The 22,334-nt window shown below is 25.6% G+C and overlaps 2 protein-coding genes across 2 annotated transcripts; both read left to right on the top strand.

Moving 5' to 3' along the window:
• Nucleotides 1–7,549: 7,549 nt before the first annotated feature.
• Nucleotides 7,550–7,991, top strand: OCT59_026561 (uncharacterized protein; the record flags this gene model as incomplete). The annotated part of the gene is made up of 2 exons (XM_066143238.1): nucleotides 7,550–7,611; nucleotides 7,673–7,991. 2 exons carry the CDS (start codon nucleotides 7,550–7,552, stop codon nucleotides 7,989–7,991), a joined length of 381 nt encoding a protein of 126 aa, XP_065992776.1.
• A 4,584-nt stretch (nucleotides 7,992–12,575) lies between these two features.
• OCT59_026560 (uncharacterized protein) lies at nucleotides 12,576–14,325 on the top strand (the record flags this gene model as incomplete). Its single annotated transcript, XM_066143237.1, has 2 exons — nucleotides 12,576–12,829; nucleotides 12,909–14,325. 2 exons carry the CDS (start codon nucleotides 12,576–12,578, stop codon nucleotides 14,074–14,076), a joined length of 1,422 nt encoding a protein of 473 aa, XP_065992775.1. The 3' UTR covers nucleotides 14,077–14,325.
• Between the last annotated feature and the right edge of the window lie 8,009 nt (nucleotides 14,326–22,334).

The raw sequence follows: 22,334 nt of genomic DNA, 5'->3' as shown, positions 1-22,334 counted from the left end.
AGAAACTAAATTGAAATCTTGTGCAACTGCATTTTGCATGTGATGTAAAGTACTAATGTTTACCGAAACAATTTTTGTTTTTTCTAAGCCCAATAATAAAGGTATAAGTCTAATAAGCCCAACTAAGCCCAATTAAAACAATTAAGTTATACCAAAATAATTTTATTTTTCTAAGCCTGATAATAAAAGTATAAGTCTAATAAGCCTCAACTAATAAGTAAGATAATTAAGTTATACTAAAATAATTTTGTTTTTTTTCTAAGCCCAATAATAAAGGTATAAGCCTACTAAGTCCCAAATAATAAGCAAGTCCAACTAAGCCCAATTAGAACAATCAAGTTAAACTAAGCCAACTGAAACCAAGTCAAACTAAGCCTTAAAATAAATGGATACATGATAATAATAATCAAATATAAAAACTAATCCATCAATATTCCTATCTTGAGTTTTCTCATTCTTAGAACTTTATTATATTATCTTTATATAATTTGTTTCCATTAGTAAAAACAATCTGGTTGCAACTTTTGAAATTAGTATTAATTATATAATAATACTGAGAATAACTGGATACTTTAATTCATAATCACAGATTTTAAAGATGGATCAATAATATTTATAAAAAAATTTTGAATTTAAAGGCTATTATAACTATATATATAAATGCTTGATTTTCTATATATGAGTGTAATATAAAATGTTTTATACAATTGTTATATCCAACAGAAGCAAGATGGGAATTATATGATGAATCTATTCAATAGCATTTATCAAAATATCTCACATGTTAAATTGGTTTTTTATACTGATAATACAAAACCTAAAAGAATTACAACATGTTCTTCTTGCTATAATTCTAAGCAATCATATTAAAAGACCAATTTCTGATTCAATTCCTGATTATGAAATCTATAATGTGCCTCTATATCACTAAATTTACCTTTCACCTATTCAACTTAGCTGTTTATTAGATAGAGCTTTAAATACAAATATTTACACAAATTATTGTCACTTAATTGGAACTTTTAAATATTCAAAAATATTAATACTCTGTCTTGTACTATATTCTAGTACTGTTAGTGCTATATTAGATAATAATCAGCCTAACTCATAGTGTCATTATTCTTAAATGATGCAGCAATATGGTTATGTAATAATAATCCTTATTTAGACCATATCAAACTGTAATAAATTGTAGCATATAGAATGGACTACCAATTATTTTTCCAACCACATCACTTAGTAATAATTCTCAAATCATACACATTTATTATCTAATACTAATTTACATCCATCTTCAGTCCTTATAATTTTAATACAATGAAGATTTTCATTATTATAGACTGATGGCTGGATTTTTAACTGATCCTAATAATAATGAATTTCCAATACCATTTTATGATAAAAATATTGAACCACTATTATTTCCTTCATATGGCAAAGGCTTTTATATAATCATGATGCATAAAATACCTTTATTTAAAAAGGCTTATAAAAAAATGGGAACTCAAAAATAAGATTGCTGCTGCAACCAATTATTGTCTGCAAACTTTTAAAATTTAACTAAAAATGAATGAAGATACAAATTGGTGCTTTAAAGATAGCTTAGGCAGTTATACAAAATCAATATTACTTTATCCTAATTCTAGATAACATTATTATAGTATTGACCTCATTATATTTACTTATCACTTTAAAGTTAAGAAATCATCAGAATAGAACTAAAATATTAAATCAACATAGAACTTTTTTATTATATCAATTAACAGCTGCAGATTTTATTACTAATAATATTCATACTGAATGTCCTATTATTAATGAAACTAAAACAACAACTGTAGCTTCTTATATTAGCACAGGAGTTTCTTATTTTTGTCAAAAGGAACATCACATTAATACAATGGTTCAAGGATTTGGTCTTCCACAGATTTCTTATACTATGACTATAGCTGAAATTTATTGGCTGCTTATTGGTGATCTTGCTCAACTTCAACATGTTAATGAGCAGCAGGTTTTTTATACTCCAGAATGATAATTTTTATAGCAAAAAATTCTCCTCTAATACGATCTACTTCTGGATTTAAAAAGTTTATTATGAAGTTGAATCAATATCATAGTGCAAAAGATATTTGGTTGAAAATTACAAATACTATAAAATGATTAGGTCAACCTAAACTGATAGCTTATAAACATACAAAATGTAACATCCAATTTGTGAAGGTCTGAAGGTCTGTTAATGGATAGTTAGTGGACCATATATCATTAAAAATGAAATGTGTTAAATTTGTTTCATATTTATGCTCATGTGTAAGAAATAATTATATTTCCTTTTTTTAACTATTTCTCACAAAATGAGAAATTGGTAGATTATTTTACAATATATTATAAGAAGTTCAATCTGGAAGTATACTAAGTTTATGAACAAAAAGATTAGTTAAGAAAAAAGTATTATTTTATTAGCAAAATAATAATTTAGAAAACTAAAGGACCAATTAAATATTGTCCCTATTCTATATCTAAAAATGATAATATCACTTATATTAATGGATTTTGATATGAAGCTGATTCAATTAATAACTTAATATGCAGTTTTTTCCTATTCTTAAAGATATTTCTTCAAGATCAATAGCAGGTGATTACATCAATTGTACACAATGCATGCCAAAAGAATATGACAAGCAATTTAGACATTACACTACTAATCTTCTATTTGAATTAATAATAAGAGAAGGAGCAAAAGTTATGTTTTTAACAAATAAGTTATTTAGTGAACCAGTTGAAGAACTTTGCAATGGATCAATTGGTGTGATCACTAAATTAATATTTGAAAGAAAACTCTAATAATCTCACCTGGAAGGATAAATACGAATTGGTGTACCAGTTGACATGTGCTGTATTATTATTACACAATAAAGGAATTGTGCATCATGATTTGGTAATATATTTAATTGTTAAATTTTTAAAATAAATAAACTACTATCAAATTAGCAAATTTTTGGATTATTAAGCAGAATCAAAAGAGTATCTAAGAGGCAATCAGGTTCATTCAATAAGGTGCAATTGACAATATATACGGTATTGTAATGGGAGATATTGTTATGATAAAAAATGATGTGATGAAGTCACGTGATATAACCATTGATCAATGGTAATTACCGGGACGATTAATTACTGTTGGATGATCAATGTCATATAACGGGAGGATCTATGTGGTATATATGGTACATATCAAACATTTTAAACATTTTTAGTTTAGTGTTTTTACTTATAAATAGATGCGATATTTTTTGATGTAATTAGATAGATATCCAAATCACTAAGATATTAAGTGGCATTTATCGATATTTAATAAAATATTTTTATTGTTATTAAATTCTTTGGTTATCTCATTGTCATTTGTTGTCATATACACCTAACCCATTGATTTTTATTGTTATTTATCATCATATCATCATAATCCTTTATTTGTGTCTGATCGTATTTGCCATTGGGAGTGCAATACTTTATTCACATCTGATCGGATTTGAAGATATTTTGGTCATTTATTATTTGGAGATAATTTTATGTTTATTAACATTGCATTATTTATTGTCATATTTATCTATTAATATACACCTTCTGCCTACCCTAATTAACTTTTTGTTTATATTTATAAACGATAAAAGAACTGATACTAACAATATCAAGCGCTTGATGATCATTTAAAGACAAGTTACTATATGATGGTAATTTAATTAAGAAAATTTTGCAAGGTTATAGAGAAATGGTTGTTTTAGATACTTTTGCTGATTGTTCTAATTTATATGCTGGAATAATTTTTAATATTTTATTAATCGTATTGTCAGTTATCATACAAAAATTAAATTTTTATTCTACATTATGATTAGAATGTTGGATAACAAACCAGACAATAGACCAACAATGAATCAAGTGGTTGGTAAATTAACAGAAATTATTATTAGTACAAATAAGTTGACAAATTATTTACCAACCAAATAATTATGAATTGAATTCTGAATTAGACATATAGCAAGTGAAATTGAAACGCGTACAATTTTTTTCCATAGTGAAGTTATAATTATTTTAATATATTATTTTTCCTTAGTTTTTTTACATATATTATATTGATTTTTATTAAAAATATTGCGTTATCACAGTTTTAATATTTGTGTATTATTGCCAACTATGCAATTTTCATTAAATTTCGCTCTGGACATTTAATGCTAAAAAAGTAAAAATTGTGCCAATCTTAAACAATGAAATTGACAATTAAATAATTAATAAATATTTTTTTTAGTAATTTGGAGTTGGTTTATTATTACTATAAGCTATTTGTTGATAATTAAATATAATAATATAATAAAAAGTTATCAAAATTCGCATGTAAAAGTGGAATTTGACACACGTGAAATGTAAAGTTGTTTATTTTCAATAGTTATTTTAGCATATTATTTTTCCTTGGGCTTTTTTACATATATCATGATTTTTATTATATATAATGAGTTATTCCCTATAAGAAATATGTATACGGAAAGGATACGCTTTGTATACATTTTATGTACATTTCTATAGATTCCGTATACAAATTCCGTATATTTAATAAGCAATTTATTTTTAAAAAAACTAATGTATAAGAAATGTATACAGAAAAAATTAATCATGCGGAATGTATACGGAATTTTTAAACTTAATATTTTTAGAAGATAATTTTACAAAAATCCGTATCATAGCACGAGATCACATGATTGTTTATTGTTTTGTTATGATACGTTTTTTATCAATATATACAGATCACGATACAAAGTTGTTAGCAATCAGATGATCTAAATTTCATAGTGTTGTTTATTGTGATTGGCCGTTGTAATAATAAGTTGTATTCCAAAAAAGGAAGGAAGTAGGTCCTAATTTGGTTAGCAAATATGGCAAAACAGGGTCCGTTTTTATATAAAATATATATAAACATAATTGAAATTTCGTTTCATTGCAATGAATTTCAATTTCAATTTCAATTTCAATATATCAATTGATTGTTTTTTGGACACCAGTTGTTTAAATAAATTTTGTGAATTGAAGTTGATCATCATTTACGTCACAGTAAGTAAAAATAATCTAAATTGGATTCACATGTTATAAAAATTGAAACTTGTATATAGTAACTATAAATAAATTAGTTATACTTTTTTTTATTAATAAATTTACAAATTAAAAATCAAAAGATGATCATCATTTACGTCACAATGAAAAATAATCTACAATTAAATTCACATGTTAATATTAGTTAAAAGAACTAAAGCCGCAATTAATAAATATAAATAAATTAGTTACAATGAAACCACCCTTTTTTTATAGCTATAATTATAAAAGTATGGTTTTTTTCAACAGATTATTACACTTTTTTAATAATAAAAAATAAATAAATTTACAAATTGAAAAATTGAAAGATGATCATCATTTACGTTACAATGAAAATAAACTAAAATTGAATTCACAGGTTAGAAAATTTAAAGCCGCATATAGTAACTATAAACAAATTAGTTCTAATAAAATTACCCTTTTTTTTATCATTTATTTAATTAATAAAGTAATATTTAACAGTTAATGAGATTATGTTATTTCAATTATAAACTATTATATAAATTAATAAATTAATTTTATTACATAAATTGTAATAAATTTTTGATAAAATCAATTTTTTTTCAATGTAAATAAATAATAAAATCGCAATTTTTCAATGAAAACTACTTTTTTTTAAATTTAAATAAATGTAATAAAATCATCATAATTTTGCAATAAATTGTAATAAAATCGTAATTTTTTCAATAAAATTGCATTTTTTTTAATAAATTTGATAAAAATCAAAATTTTTCATATATTAATAAATAATAAAATCGTAATTTTTTCAATGGAACCACTTTTTTAAGTTTTAAATAAAATGTATCATAATTTTGTAATAAATTGTAATAAAATCACATTTTTTTAATAATCATAAATCATAAATAATTATAATAAATCATAAATTTTGCAATAAGTAATTGTAATATTATTACTTTTTTTAAAAAAATAAAATATATTATAAATATATAAAAGTCATAATTTTTTTTATAAATATAAGTAATTCATTTACTTTTTTTTTACTTTTATTCATTTTTCATTTTAATAATAATCAGATTCAAAAAAAATTTCGAAATATGATTGCAAACATTACAACCATCGTGTATATACTCTCTGTGACTGATAAAACTATTAATAATGGTGTCTTGCAGAAAGGCATGGCTATTTCCTGAATTGATAATGAAGATGCATTTCAAATATATAAATTTTACAATTATATGACTTTAATAAATAACACAGACCTTGATTCAGATGATGGATCTGAAGTAAAGATGGTCATCGGTCCTAAAAGACCGCGGTCCTACGGTCCTACACCATAAAAAGACGGACCGGTCCGTCTTAGTGTAGGACCGCGGTCTTTCGGTCCTGTATCACATATAATAAGACCGTCGGTCTTTTTAAGAACCGCAGTCTTTTTAAGACCGATCAGTCTTTTTTCTTTTTTTTTTACAAATAAAAAAATTTTTTTCCTTAACTTTATTAGGAATAGCCTTGTTTTATAAATATTGAACACTAATCGGGATGTTTTTAAATATACAAATTTTTTTTTTACAAATGATCATCACATGCGTCATGCACTTACTATTATTGTATTGGTGATAATAATCGTGATATCTCGCCATCCAGTGATTATAAAAATATGAAACTACCACCATTCGAATCGTCTCAATGAGGCGCGTTGAATGGTATCAAAATCATTATTTTATAATCAATAGAAAAAATTTACATCGGCAAAACTATTTTATAACAAATTCAATAATTTCCAGCTATCTATCGATCCTGGAAATATGATTTAGCCACCATTCGACGCATCTCGTTGAGACGATTCGAATGGTAGTGGTTTCATCGTTTTATGATCACTGGATGACGAGATATTCCGCTTAAACGCTTTTTTTGGAGTTAGCGTTTTGACAGGCAACTCTACAAGTGGGGAGAAGTGATTGTCATTGTTTATTGGTTTAGAATTGGTCGGTCTTTATATTATTTTATAAAGACCTTCATCAGATTAATAGATTTATTCAATATAAAAATCATTTATTATATGAAGACCGATATGAGGACTGGTCGGTCCTCGGGACCGGTCCTACTGCGCCACAAAAAAATGCAAGACCACGGTCTGGTCCTACAAGTCCCGGGACCGACCGGTCCAGGACCGAGTAGGACCGGTAGGACCGATGACCATCCTTAATCTGAAGTAACTTTGCCACTTAAGGCAGAAAATGTATACTTAATTACAGGAAAATTTTCAACAACTCAAGATGGTTCAATAAACATCTCTATTACAACTAATGTACAACTCCTTATCGATAAGGAAGATATTCCTATAATAAAACCAACTGTACATCTTCTTGGAAAGACTTTTTGGGGTATGCAGAGTTAACAGAAAGTGGATATACTTTACAAATACATCCATTTACTGTAAATTTAACTCACCCACCAAATGGGCGATTTAAGAACATGTTATCAAAAGCCAGAAAAAATTCAACAGTTCATACAACAGGAGTATGTTTTTTTGCAAAAGATCAATTATACTGTGAAATTTTGGAATTTCAGTTTGTATCAGCAAAATAGAATCAGATAACAGTATTGTAGTTCCATGGAAATCAAAATCTGATTCACGTAATGAAGGATCTTCAAAATCTGTTATAGAACAAAGAATTTCTCTCATACAACAGAATTCAACAACACAACCATCATCATCAATGACACCAACCAAAAATAAACGTAAAACAAATATGACTAAAATAGCAGATATTTCAAGATCTTTGCTATTGCAAAATCAACAAAGTGATGAAATTCATGATAGTGAAACTTCTATTACAAATAAAGAAAATGAAGAAAGAATTAATGAAAATATTGAAGAAATGAAGAAAGAAATGTGAAAATATTGAAGAAAATGAAGAGAGAAATGAAAATATTAAAAAAAAAAATAATACACCAAAAATTTCAAATTCAACAAGAGGTAGAAAAAAACAAAAAACTAAATAATGTTTATGAACTAATGTAACCCAGTAATAATCTTTTCTTTAATTTTTTTTATTATCTGTTCTTTATATTTTATATGTAATAAGTGCTATATTTATTTTTTTTAATGAAATAAAAAACGTATTTTATTTTTTATGTCAAAGAAAAGTGGTTTAAAAAAAAATTTGAAGTCTACGTAAAATTTAATTGCTGATCATGTTACACATGTCATAGATCACCTGACAAATACGAACTGTTTTTGAAATTCTTTTTTTATTATCTATTGTTTTTTATATTTTATATTTAATAAGTACTTTATTTATTTTTCAATGAAATAAATGAAATAAAAGATGTTGCATTTATTTTATTTTTATATCAAAGTATAATTAGTTCAAAAAAAAAAATTTGAAGTCAACGAAGTCAACGTAAAATTTAATTGCTGATCGTACTATTACGCATGTCATAGATCACCTGACAAATACGAACTGTTTTTAAAATTCATTTTTATTATCTGGTATTTTTTATATCTTATATGTAATAAACATTATATTTATTTATTTTTTATTAAAAAAAAATTGAAGTTATTGTAAAATTTAATTGTTGATCCTTAATAATAATATTACAAATATATGTTATAGATCACTGATCATATATATACGAACTATTAAAACTTTCATAATAATTTGATTACTAATAATTTTTTTAATAATTTATTACTAACATTAAATCATAATTAATAATAAAACTGAATCAGATGTCCTAAATGGAATCAAATTCAAACAATGAATTTAAATAGAGATGCATTCAAAGTAGATCCAAATGTGATTAAAGAATATTCTTGCTTAGAACAAGTAGCATCACAACCGCTTCCTATTTCATAAACAAACCTAGATTATCATGTTATCAGTTATCATATAAGTATAATAAAGCAATTAGGGGTTCTTTAAAAAAAGTGTTTATTTGACTATGCATTTATGCTCATGTTACACCTAATTTTATTTTGAAGGCCGCCGCCAGGCGGCCATAGCAGTACAGTTCTAGTTGTTTTTTATATAAACCCTTACTTTGATGAGTTTGATCTACCGATCTTCCTTTCTGTCTTTCCTTTCCTTTCTCTTTCTCTTGTCTTATTTTTGTTATTTTTTTTTAAATTTTTCTTCTTTCTTCGTCACCCCCTTTTAAAAATAATTTTTTTTTTCATACCTCACTTGAAAAAAACTCCTTTGAAAAAAAATTTTTTTTCGTCCCTTAAAAAAAAATTTTTTCTTTTATTCCCACTCTTTTTTTTTAAAAAAAAAATTCTTCTTTCTATTTCTATTTCCTCTTTATAAAAAATTTTTTATTTTTCTAACTTTGACGTCTTCCCTTTAAAAAAAAATTTTTTTTTAACTTTCCTAACTTCATTACCCCTCTTTTTAAAAAAATATTTTTTTTGGTTTATTCTTTACTATTCCCCTTTCTTTTTTATTTATATTTAATTTCATAGGCCAGCAGATTTTTTTTTGTGAGAATATTCAGTTTCTTTTGTAGATCAGTTTGGGAGTCCTTTTTTTTTTGTAGGATGATTGGGTTCAGATTCTTTTTTTTTTGTAGGTTGTTTCAGTTTTGTTGCTTCAGAGTCTTCTTTTTTTGTAGGTCAGTTTTGGATTTATTTTGTTGTTTTGGTTTCTTTTTCATTAGACACCTCATAATTCTTTTCTTTTATGTACTAGATCAGACATTCTGGAGTTCTCTTTCTTTTTTTGTAGGAATGCTGACCTTTGGTGACTTGGACGATTGCAGATTAGACTATATGGGGGTTTTGTTTCCAATCTTTTTTTTTGTTCTTTTAGGTTGTTTGACTCCAAATGAACCTGAACTTATAGATAATTTTGGTTGCAATAGGTGGTTTTAATAAGGAGGGAATTTTCATAATGTATTTGTACTTTGTTTATTTTTTATTTTTTATTTAATTTAATAAAAGTAAAATTAGATTTATGTAAATACAATTATAGTAAACTGTAATACAAATAGTAAATTCAGTGACCAAATCGTATAAATTTCGTGATAAAATCAGTGATCAAATCATGTAAATTCCATATAAATCCCGTGCAAATTCCGTATCCAAACCATATTTTTAGTGATACGGAATTGTGCATTTTTCCGTATCCTATTATGATACTTTATTTCTAAGGAAAAAAAATCGTATAAAAACTTTATAAAAAACGTATCCAATTTTTTTATAGGGATTCGTATTATGTAGAATTATGACAATCGACCAGCATTAAAAAAATAGAGTGCCGGTAAAATTTGATAATTCTGGCCAACGGTGATGATCACCCCGGTATTTGAAGTAAAAAACCTTTTAATTAACGAAAATCAAGGTGGATACAGAGTATAGTTCGCACATAAACTTTTTTGTCTTTAAGCTAGGAAGATAAATAATAATATTATATGATTGGTAAATGAACCTTGTCTAGTAAATATGGTAAATGAAAGAAATATAAGGTATTTCATATTATCCTTGAAGGATCGAAAATTTTATTGTATATACGTAAATAAATAATAATTTTGAAAAGTTTATTATGCAATTTTAAATTGAGTAAATTTTAAACAAAAAGAAAATTTATTTATCTTTTATCTTATACAATATTTATTTAATTATGTATCAAGAGATATATTTTTTGAATTGAGACCATATCTTCCATATTACCTTTGCATTAATTATCTTACTTATCTTTGATGAGGCATGAAAAAATTAAGAATGAATAAAGTGTGAAAATTATGGTCAAGTAGTAGTAGTAAATAGCTCTTAACAAATCCATTTCTACGATAAAAATATTAATAAATGTTTTTAAATACATCATATTTTGAATATTGTATTTTATATTTTTCAAAATTAATGCAAAAAATGTCAAATACTTCACGCAGAACTAAATAATTAGAAAGACTATGAAGCTTGTTTCTGCAAGTTTACACAAAGAAATTACTAAGATTAAGGATGTGACCTTTCAGATTAAACTTTAATAGTAGTTTAATATATATTGTTTAGATAAATAGTTAGAATAGTATAGAAAATTTTATAAAAAAATTAAAAGTATTAAGACATTTATTTAGTTAGAAAATTATGAATTAATATGTTTTTTATAACTTTGACCGATCCTGTAATTTTGAGATAAGTCTGTATAATAGTTTAAAATAATCAGTTCGTATTGATTTATTTTTCTTTGGTAAATACTTCAAAAAAAGGAAAAAGATAAAGATTTGATCAAATTGTACGTAATTATTAAGATCATAGATATTTTACAACAAATAATCATAAGCAAACTAATGAATGTATCACCAAAAACCTTTAGGTATAAGAATTTATATTATCGTACGGTTACATATTGATTAAAGCTTATACCATCGGATAAACTATATATTGTATATTATTTATTGCTGTTGTTAGTAGAAGGAGTTATTCATTTTGTAATAAACACTGCTGTTATTATTAATATTATAATATTAGAAAAAACATTTTATTAAAAGTAATATTCAGGTCGTACGATAATATTATAGCACGCGAGAAATATCAGCAATATCACATGATTAATGGGTGATCGGCAGTGTTGTCACGGGACAATGTCCGGGACATGTTACACAAAAAAGAAATGATAACCCCTCGAAATTTTTCTATGATAACCTTGTTCAATACTTAGCAAAAATGTTTAGCATCCAATTATGCATAAATAAATATAATTTTTGTAAAGAATTTTAAGTTACAGAAGAGTATGGACAGAGCGCGGACATGTCCGGGACAACCAAAAAAAGCTGCGGACATCAAAAATGTACAACACTGGTGATCGGCTAAAATTTTGCTGTAAAAATAAGTGTATTGCTCGCGTACTATAATAATAATAATTAAAATCAAATTAATTTAATCGTAAATTTTTTAAATTTTGTAATTTAAATACTATGTATAATTAAAATACATTTATAACATTGATCTTGTTTATTTTTTTTATAATTTACCCTCATAGAGAGTGTAAACTTGGATTTCATTAATTCTGGCAAATTTTCTATTAAATTCCGGCAGAAATTTAACTTCTAATCCTCTATTCAGACCAAATGTTACGGTATAAAATTTCTAATTTAACTGAAACATTTTAGGATAGTAAAGTAGATCTCAATTGAACCCACGTGACAGATACAGCATGATATGCCTGCGCCTGCTGATCTACTTGGCTGTCGGGGTCATGTGTATGTTCCGATGGCCGTCATTATATTTTTATCAAAAGATCAATCAAGTTGCCATAGAACAGCCTAATAAATGCTCTTAATTCTACCTCCACCGAGTTCACGGGATATGACAGCGGCGGCTATTAATATTAAAAAAAAAAAGCCACAAAAATTAAAAACAATCATTTGAAAGTGATAAGCCGCAGGTTGTGCAGATTGTCAACAATTTAACGTAAATGGGTTAGTTTACTATGAAACAATTATAAATTTTCTCACAATAAAAATCTTTCTTTTAAAAAAAAATGTCTACTCAATTTTTTACGAAATTAAGTCAAAATTACCTTGAATTATTGAAAGATGATAAATATTATGATACAACAATTGAAGTTGGTGAAGACACTAACGTAAAAATATTTCGTGCTCACATGAATATTTTGTGTTACCGTTCTCCATATTTTCGACGAATTTTTGCTTCCAATAAAAGGAACAATTATAATGATTTAGTACATATTAAACTATCAAATATTTCATCAGAAATATTTCAAATAATTTTAGAGTAAGTTTATATAACAAGTTAAATAATAGTCATAAGTTATAACTGATAATATAATATTTATTAAATTTTTGTAATATAGGTATATTTATGGCGGTATTCTTCCGTTAAATGTGAACGATACTTCTGACTTTCTTAAAGTTTTGGTCGCTGCAGATAATCTTCATCTACAAGAATTAGTTGATTATTTACAAGAATATTTAATTGAAAAAAAGCCAGAGTGGATAGAACATCATTTTGAGTTTGCTCAACATATTAGTTCGCAATCTAATAATTTATTAGAACTTCACGAATTTTGTACAAATTTAATGGCTCAATTTCCTGATAAAGTATTTAATTCAATTGACTTTATTTCACTTTCTGAAAAGTCATTAATTTCGCTTATTAAAAGAGAGGATTTACAAACGAAAGAAGTTGAAATTTGGGAGCATGTATTAAAATGGGGTCTTGCAAAAAATCCAAATCTTATTCCAGACCCTAAAACTTGGTCAGATGATGATTTTAAAACAATGAAAAATATCTTACAGCACTGTTTGCCTTTAATTAGATTTTATTGTTTATCATCCAGGGAATTTTCACAAAAAGTTCGTCCATATCAAAAACTCTTAGGTCAACGACTATATGAAGAATTGTCAAATTCTCATTTGGATCCTGGTAGTGTGTCAAATGACAACATTTTAAGTCCAAGAATAATTTCACAAATTATTGATTTTAATATTATTTCAACTGTCTCAAAATGGGTTGATAAAGTGATTATTAATGATGATAATTGTATAGAATCATATTTACCATATGAATTTGATTTATTATTAAGAGGAAGTCGAGATGGATTTACCCCTAAAAAATTTCATGAATTATGTGATGGTAAACCTAGAACTGTTACATTTATTAAAGTGGAAGAAACTGGAGAAATTCTTGGTGGATATAATCCTCTAGAATGGGAATCTTCTGATTTATGGACCCAAACTAAAGATAGTTTTATTTTTTCATTTAAAAATATGGATATTAATGATGCAATTTTAAGTAATGTAAAAAATGCCAATTGTGCTTTAGATAATAGCATTAAATGTGGTCCACAGTTTGGATATGATCTTAACATAAATTCTTATAAAAATTTAGATTTAGATGATGTATCTACAGACTTCAACGTAACTTATTGTAGTAAGGAGCATTACGAAAAAAGGATAAGAGATACTGAAGCTGATTTCCCAATAGGAGATTATGAAGTATTTCAAATCATTAGGAGATAAATGCCAAACAATTAGATGTTTTACGAGTTTTTATTTATATGCAAATAAAATTTATTTTGAAATAAATAAAATCTTATGCTTGCTTAATCGTTTTTTTAAAGATAAAATCAAATTTTTATTAACAGTATATAAGATGAGATAACGGTGATACATTTTAGAGAAATTTTTGGTTGATGTAATTCTTAGTGCTAAACTAGTGAAATAAAACGTCATTTATGGTAAATACTAAAATTTTATCATCTAATATTCAATAGATTACTCGAAATTTTTAGTATGTTCTAAAGAAATTTATAGATAGTTAATTTCACAAGCTTTACTCAGAGCTTTATCTATTTTAATATCCTTATTGATGAAATTGATGACATCTTCAAATGACATGCGATCCCAGATTCCATCACGTGCTAAGACTAAGAAATCAGTATCTGTATCAACTTTACGGAACATGATCATATCGGGTAAGCAATGAAAATTTGTTCTTTTGGTCCTTTATCAGGATTATTCTTACACGCTTCACTTTAAAGTCATCAAAAGAACGGATACATTATAATTTTCTGGGTTTCTTCCTGCTTGAATGATTATTCTTTGAGATTCTCTATCAAAATTGCTCATAACAGCACGTGAATTTCCAAGATTTCCAACATAGACAATTTTGTTTGGAGTTATCACAGTTACTACTGCAGTACTACTATCATTGTACTTAGAAAGCAAGGTCTTTTTCATCAGGCAAAAAATTTAGAACTTTCATCTTTCCAAACATTATCTGTTTACATAAAAGCATCCTTTATAGCTTCTTCAATATTTTCTTCACTAATTCCATGAATTTTTCAAATGTTTGTTTAATTTTTTTTTTTGATTAATTAAAAATGAAATTTATTGATTTTATTATTCTTTTACGACGAAATAAATTTTTTGTAGGATATTATCAACTTACTATTCAGCTCGAAGTGCTGAATAAGCTATTATGTGATTTGCAATATTGCCAGATACACCATATCCGCGGATTTTGGATAGATTACACTTGATTATTTTGCAAAGATTTGTCTGTTTGGCAATAATTAAGTTTCATAGTCCAAATCAAAACTGTATTACATCTCGCAGATGTAATAGTAGTTATTAAATAACGGTTTAACGCTTTGGACAGACATTTAGGTGTATAATATTATTATAAAGCTGCTTTTATTTTGTTATTGAATTTTAAAGATAATTTTAAAGTTGTTGACAAATTTTTCATACCCATGGCATAATATGGCATAATATGGCTTGTCCCTTATTAATATATAAAGTGTTTAATAAATCTTACTAGTAGTAAACCATGCTTAATAAAAAACTCACTCTCTATAAATGTAAAAAACATCAAATAAAAAAAAAGTATTAAAAAATATTAAAAAATATCGCGCCCATCATGTGATTCAAAAATTTTAATTATAAAAATCATGTGATAGTGTGACCGAAACACATGATCAAAACATTTACCGTGCTGGTGATGTTTCTTTTTGTTTCTTTGTTTTTCTTTATTTCTTTGTTTCAGTTGTTTCAGTTGTTTCAGTCAAGATAAATTTTACGTTTTTTTTTTTTCAAAAAAAAAACAACCAAAAATTCCAAAGTTATTTACAATGTATAACGATAAATTTTTATCAATATTATCTCAGAATTTTCTTGAAATTTTAGAAGATAATGAATTATTGTGATATTACTTTTAAAGTTGGCAATGACCCTTACGTAAAAGTTTTTCATGCTCATATTGTTATTTTAAATTATCGTTCTCCTTATTTGCGAAAATTTTACCAACTAACATTAATAAAGATAAAGATGATGGAGGCTTACCACGTATTAAATTATCAAATATTCGACAGGAAAATTTCCAAACAATATTGAGGTAAGAGAAATAATAAATTATGGCGACTTTTTTTATTTAAAAATAAACACAATATTTACTTGCGGAAATATTCGAATAGTTTCATTTTAGATATATATCTATTGAGAGAGATTTTCTTTAGAGGAATATAATACTTTGGATATCATTAATGTTTAGTTTCTTCTAGCGAACTAGGCCTTAAAAAATTAATCGATTATTTACAATTGTTTCTGGTTAAAGATAAAGAAGATTGGGTGAAACAAAATTTTAACTTGATATATAAAACAAGCTTTGAAAATGATTCCTTCTTGGAATTACAAATTTTTGTACCGAGTTTATTTCTAAAAATCCAGAAAAAATTTTTAATTCAATCGATTTTCCTTCACTTTCAGAAAAATGTTTGGTTTTTCTTCTTCAACACCTTTAACATGATAATTTTAGCAATTGAATGCTTTTAAAGTTTGGAAAAGTGTACTTAAATAATCATTATTCAATTTCCAAAACTTCCTTCAGATCCTTCTTTATATTTTAAAGATGATATTAATACTTTAAGAAATACTTTGCAACGATTTATTCCTAATATTAAATACTTTAATTTGAATTATAATGAATTTTTGACTAAAGTTTATCCGTATAGAAGAGATTTTATCAAAAGATTTCGTGAAAGTTTAATCAATCATTTTAAACCAATTAGAAATCCAAAACCAAAAATAACTAAAGAAATTAGACCAGTAAGTAGTATTGATTCAAAAATCATCACAGTCCAATATGCCGAATTAATCTCTAGATGGATTGATAAATTAAGAGTTACCGACAAAACAAAAAATGTGTACGAATTTAATTTAATTCTTCGTGGAACTCGTGATGGATTTCTCCTATTGGTAAATTTAATGAGATTTGTGATAATAAATATCATACAATTTCAATTATTAAAGTGAAAGATAGTGATGAAATTCTTGGAGGATATAATTCGGAAACATGGAAATCTAATTTTAGTGATAGAAATACTAATGATAGTTTAATATTCTCATTTAGGAATAAAGAAAGTATTAAAGATTATATTTTAAGTCGAGCAGATGACGAAAGAAATGCTATATGAAATGACAGCATTAACATGTGTCCTTCATTTGGTGGTGGTGATCTTAATTTGTATGGAGACATTGTTATTGTCAGAGTAATTGCTATAAATTTGATTACGAAGAATCAATTAGAGATACCGAAGATTTCTTTTCTGTGGAAGAAATCGAAATATTTCAAATTATAAGTATGTAACTAATGGAAACTATCATATATATATGCTTTATTAAAAATAAAAAGATGAAACCATTAGGGGATGGCCAGAAATGACGTAATTTAAATTTTAGGATTTTTGACCCCCCCTCCCCATGTCATCATTCATTTTAGGAAATGTAAAATTAAAACATAATTCTGGCTAGAATTATATTAACTACAAGTGTCTAAAAATGGAAGATGTGTAACATCATCATGGTCTTAACCCCCCTCCCCCTTAGGAAATGACGTCATTTCTGGCAGTCCCCTTACATATTTTTGCGGTGATAAGTGGTAACCTTGAATTTATTTTAAATTAATTTTTTAATTATATAACAACAATTTAATATTATTGATAGTGTGATAATGTATCAGCAACATATTAGCTCTTTGGAAACCAATGACGTCAAGAATCTTTATATGATATTAAACAAATTGGCCGGATAAATGAATGAATTACATAATTGTAAATTGCTTCAAATCGTTATTATAATTTTAGTTTTTCTGCTAAGAATTTATGCATTACCGTATGACTTACGTATGCATCTTTTTATATCAATTTAGTTCTGAAAAGTTTTAAACGATGAAAAGAAGGCCATTCGTTACTTTTTTTTTTCTTTTTCGTATTAAACATCATTTAATTCAATTAATAATTTCATATGAACGGTTTTAAACATTACAAAATTATTAACAATGTAATATATTGTATAGAAAAAAATTCAAAAGAATAAAATAAAAAAAGTGAAGGCATATGAAGTTTTGGTAATATGGCGCAAAGGATGAATCCAAAAAAAAAAAATTAGCTATCGTAGTAATTATTATTATTGTTGCTATCAAAACAATTATTTTATTTTATTTATGTAAATTTTTGTTCATAAATAATGCGGGGATACCGGGATAGTTTATGTATTTTATTTAGTTACGAGGCGATCAAAATTATATATAGTTCGTTTACAAGTATTTTTTTACAATAACTCTCTTTAAGAAATTTGATACAAATCTAATTTAAATACAATATATAATCTAATCATTAAAGTAACCTAAGTACTGTATCTAACTACTAAATAACATTTAACTGGACTACAAATCAAATAAAAAATTTCTAGTATAATAAATACAGAAAAATTATTATAATTTCATAAATTCCATAAATATGACAACTCCATTGATTTTCAAACACCTCATTAGACCTAACTATCAAATACAAATTAATCTTTGATGCGTTGATTAACAGAATTAAAGTACGATCTTCTTTACTAGATTGTTTCATTTGCTGTGTAATACCTTTACTTCTTTCTTAAATATTCATTTCATCGCATCGTAATACCCAAATATATGTTTTACTCAGTTCGCAAGTTTATTGTTGTGTGATAAAAAAAAATATTTTTTTTTTTTGTAATTAGAAATAAAAATAAAAAAGAATTAAAATATTTTTTCATAATCATTTCCCCAAAACCCATTTCGCCGAAGCCATTTCGCCGAAGAGAATCGGATTTTGCAAAATTTACACCTAACTCCAAATAGTTAGGAAGGATAAGAAAACCTCATGTCAGTCATATGATGATCAAGCATGTATTATATCGTTAAAAAAAGGAGTGATCAGAGGTGATTACACAATTGTCTCTTCTCTCTTTTTTGTTTCTATATTATTAATATATTGTATGTCAATTAATGATTGAAAAATGACGAGCTTGTTACATATTTGTGAAACTGTCAATCACCTGCCTTGAACGATTCACCAAAGGGACGTTTCGCCGAAAGGACGTTTCGCTGAAAGTGCATTTTATCGAATCCATTTCGCCGAATTTCGCGAAAATGGTAGCGATTAACATTTTTATAAAAAATATTCTTCGCGCAATGATAATAAAAATTAAATTATTTTTAGAGAATTTTTTTTTTTTCAGGATATTATCACTTCAACATTCAAGTAACTGATATTAATTGTTAAGCAATAAATAAATAACCTTATTTTCCTGAAAACATTTATTCATGAAAAAGTAAGTAAAAAAAGATTAATGTATTATAAACAACGAAGTAAATTTAATAAAAATCCGTTAATTCAGAAATTTATCTAGAAAAGATTTTTTATTATAAAAACAATAAAATAACCAAATGGAATTCGGTGAAATGGTTTCAGTGAAATGGACTTCGGTAAAAAGTCCGGATACCAAAAAAAATTAGTATGTATATAATTCTAAACAAAAACAACGAATTGATTGCAAAATCTTGTGTGGCCATATAAAATTTAATTAAAACCCATCACGCAATGTTATACCAATAGCATCTGAGATTCACAATATAATTATGGAGATAAATTTAAAATTATTTTTATTTTATACTTGATTACTTCATATTATAAGGATTTTTTTTTTTAACTTTGATGTTTTTTATAAATAAATTTAAATACTCGTACGTAAGGTGGATCAAAATATATCACATATGTGAATTCTTATTATATTAATTGTGACTTTTTATTAATCTTATTTACCATCACGGCGGATTTATAAAATACCCAAAAATTTGCTCTTCATATCAAATTAAATAAATATTTGACAGTATTTTGATCACCAAATTTTTATTTAAATCCCAAATTTATTAGTGAACAGTCAAAATGAGCCCATAAAATTTTTTGTACTCCAAATCTTGCGTCTAACCAATTTTCTCACTATCTAACCCATTTTCCCAGTGTGTTAAAGGCGCGTCATTCTTTGACATTTTTTAGGGAAAAAGCTTAATCGATATCACATGTTTCTGTAAGTCTATAAAGTTAAAATTGATATATTTTAAGTCATTTCCTCATTCCTTTTGCAATGAAACAACAACATTTCATTTTAAAAAAGTAAATCAGAAGCTATTAATTCACCTGTAAAAAAATTTTCTGTAGATAAACAAATTTAATCCCCTGTCGCACTAAGTGTCACTCATGATCACCTTCATACTAATTTTTAAAAATTGAATCTTCGTTTAGTTATTTCCCGGTCTCATATAGATAGCCGGGAAATTACTAATTTTAGTTTAAAATAGTTAAATAGTTAATATTTAATGAGTGACACGCTCCAGGGGATTACTCATTTATTTCCAACTCCCCCTGAAATAAATAATACAAATTATTATAACCCTATAAAAAGCAACATTTTGTCCGATTTATGTATTAAACAAAATGGTGCTTTTTTAGACATTTATTACACATGAGCACAAATACAAAACAAATTTAACACACTTCGTTTTTATAGGGTAATAATGGAAAAATAAGACAACATACTGTACACTATATTTTGCAACCCATATTGTAGTGAACGTGATTGGAAATTAGTTAACTAAGTTGGTTCATAAATATTATTTTTGGAATAATAATGACCTTCCAATTATGGAAATTTATCGAAAAATTTTCATTTTGTTGAAAATGTTTTAGATTAATATGTTTTACAATGTGCATTGCGGCGGGTTATGAGATTAACCCTGCTGCGCCCTCGGTTAACTCATTATATCACAAAAAAAAAACAATAAATATTTATTTGTTAGTGAATAAACCGATAAAATTGAATTTTGATTTTTAATAATTTATTTTCTAAATGTCATAAGAAAGTCAACTTACTAATAAAGTTCCTGAACAAAAAAAATTTGAGAATTGTAACCAAAGAATGTTTAGCAAAATTATATTATAAAATATTATATTCGAATTATACAAATTATATATGGCACAGCATTTTTTTGCAAAATATTGGACCTTCATTATTTAGAATTTATTTATGCGTATTCAATAAAATAATTTCTTCCAAAAAACATCAAATGCAGATCATCTCAAATATGGCTAATATAAATTTTGAAAAGGAAAAATCTACAACATTTATTTTCGTGCATGTCACAATTGTCACATGCCCTTGCGCAAAAATTTTACTTATATCGTTACAATAAAATTTTATTCAAAATTTTTTTAAGCTATTAATAATGTCTTTTCAAGATAGTGAAGATTTAATGACCAGTGGAATTTAACAAATTGATGATTTCACTCGAAAAATGCAATTGGAAATAAAAGACTGTCATAATATAGTATTTGAATGGATACCATATAATCAATTAAGCAGATAAAAATGATTTTGTAACAATATATTCAGAAAAATGAAAGGATGGTCCGTTATATAAAAATTGGTGGAATAAAAAATATACAAGAAATTCAAATAAAAAAGTTACTTTAAATTGCTTATACGACTCTCAATATCTTAATTAAACTCCTAATAACCAAGGTATAAGTTTTTTAAAATATCACTAATTTTTTTATAAAGTATTTAACAAATCATACAAATAAGCACAAGTGATTATATTTTAGTCCAAAATAATTTCATAAACCTAATAGATTGGATGAGTGGTATAAACCTAAAGTAAATAAAGGTTATAAAAATATTTACCATTACTTCTAATACAGTATATGAAATATTATTATTAAATGCAAATTTATTTACCACACGAAACAAATGCTACAGTACTGTGAAATTTAGAAATTCATTACAAAAACAATTTTGTATAAGTAGTTTGTTGTTACATTGTTACGAAAAAAATCTTTTTTTTTTATCCTCTAGGAAAAATAATATCCTATTAATTAATATGAAAAAAAATTCCCAGGAAAATTAATTACAACGATCTATTGTTACAAAAAATAAATGAATAAATAATTATGTTAGTCTATTATTGAGCTTGATAAAAAAAAATATTATTATTAATAATAAGAATCGGCAATTGCCGTTCGCCACAACATTGATCTGATCACCGGTCTAAACCTAAATGGTGAAAAAATGTATTCGGAAAAAAAAAATTCGGTTTGAAAGAAAAAAAAGCCAAACCGAAAAAGGAAAGGGAAAAAAATTTTCGGATTGGAAAAAAAGTCTACTGGAAAAAAATAAAAAAAAATAAAAAATAAAAAAAATAAAAACGAAAAAAAAATTTGTCAGGAGGGACAAAGAGAAAAATCGGGTTGAAAAAAGAAAAAATTTGAAAGAAAAGAAAAAAAAATTTTGGGGAAAGAAAAAAGATAAAGAAAGAAATCAGTTTTTTTTAAAAAATAAGTACCGAAAAAAATTCAGGACAATAACAATTCGGTCCAAAAAGACCGAAAAAAAAAATTCAAAAAAAAATTAAT

This window comes from Rhizophagus irregularis, chromosome 6 (genome assembly GCF_026210795.1).
Source record: "Rhizophagus irregularis chromosome 6, complete sequence".
Classification (NCBI taxonomy): domain Eukaryota; kingdom Fungi; phylum Glomeromycota; class Glomeromycetes; order Glomerales; family Glomeraceae; genus Rhizophagus; species Rhizophagus irregularis.
This window is presented reverse-complemented; position numbering and strand designations above follow the sequence as displayed.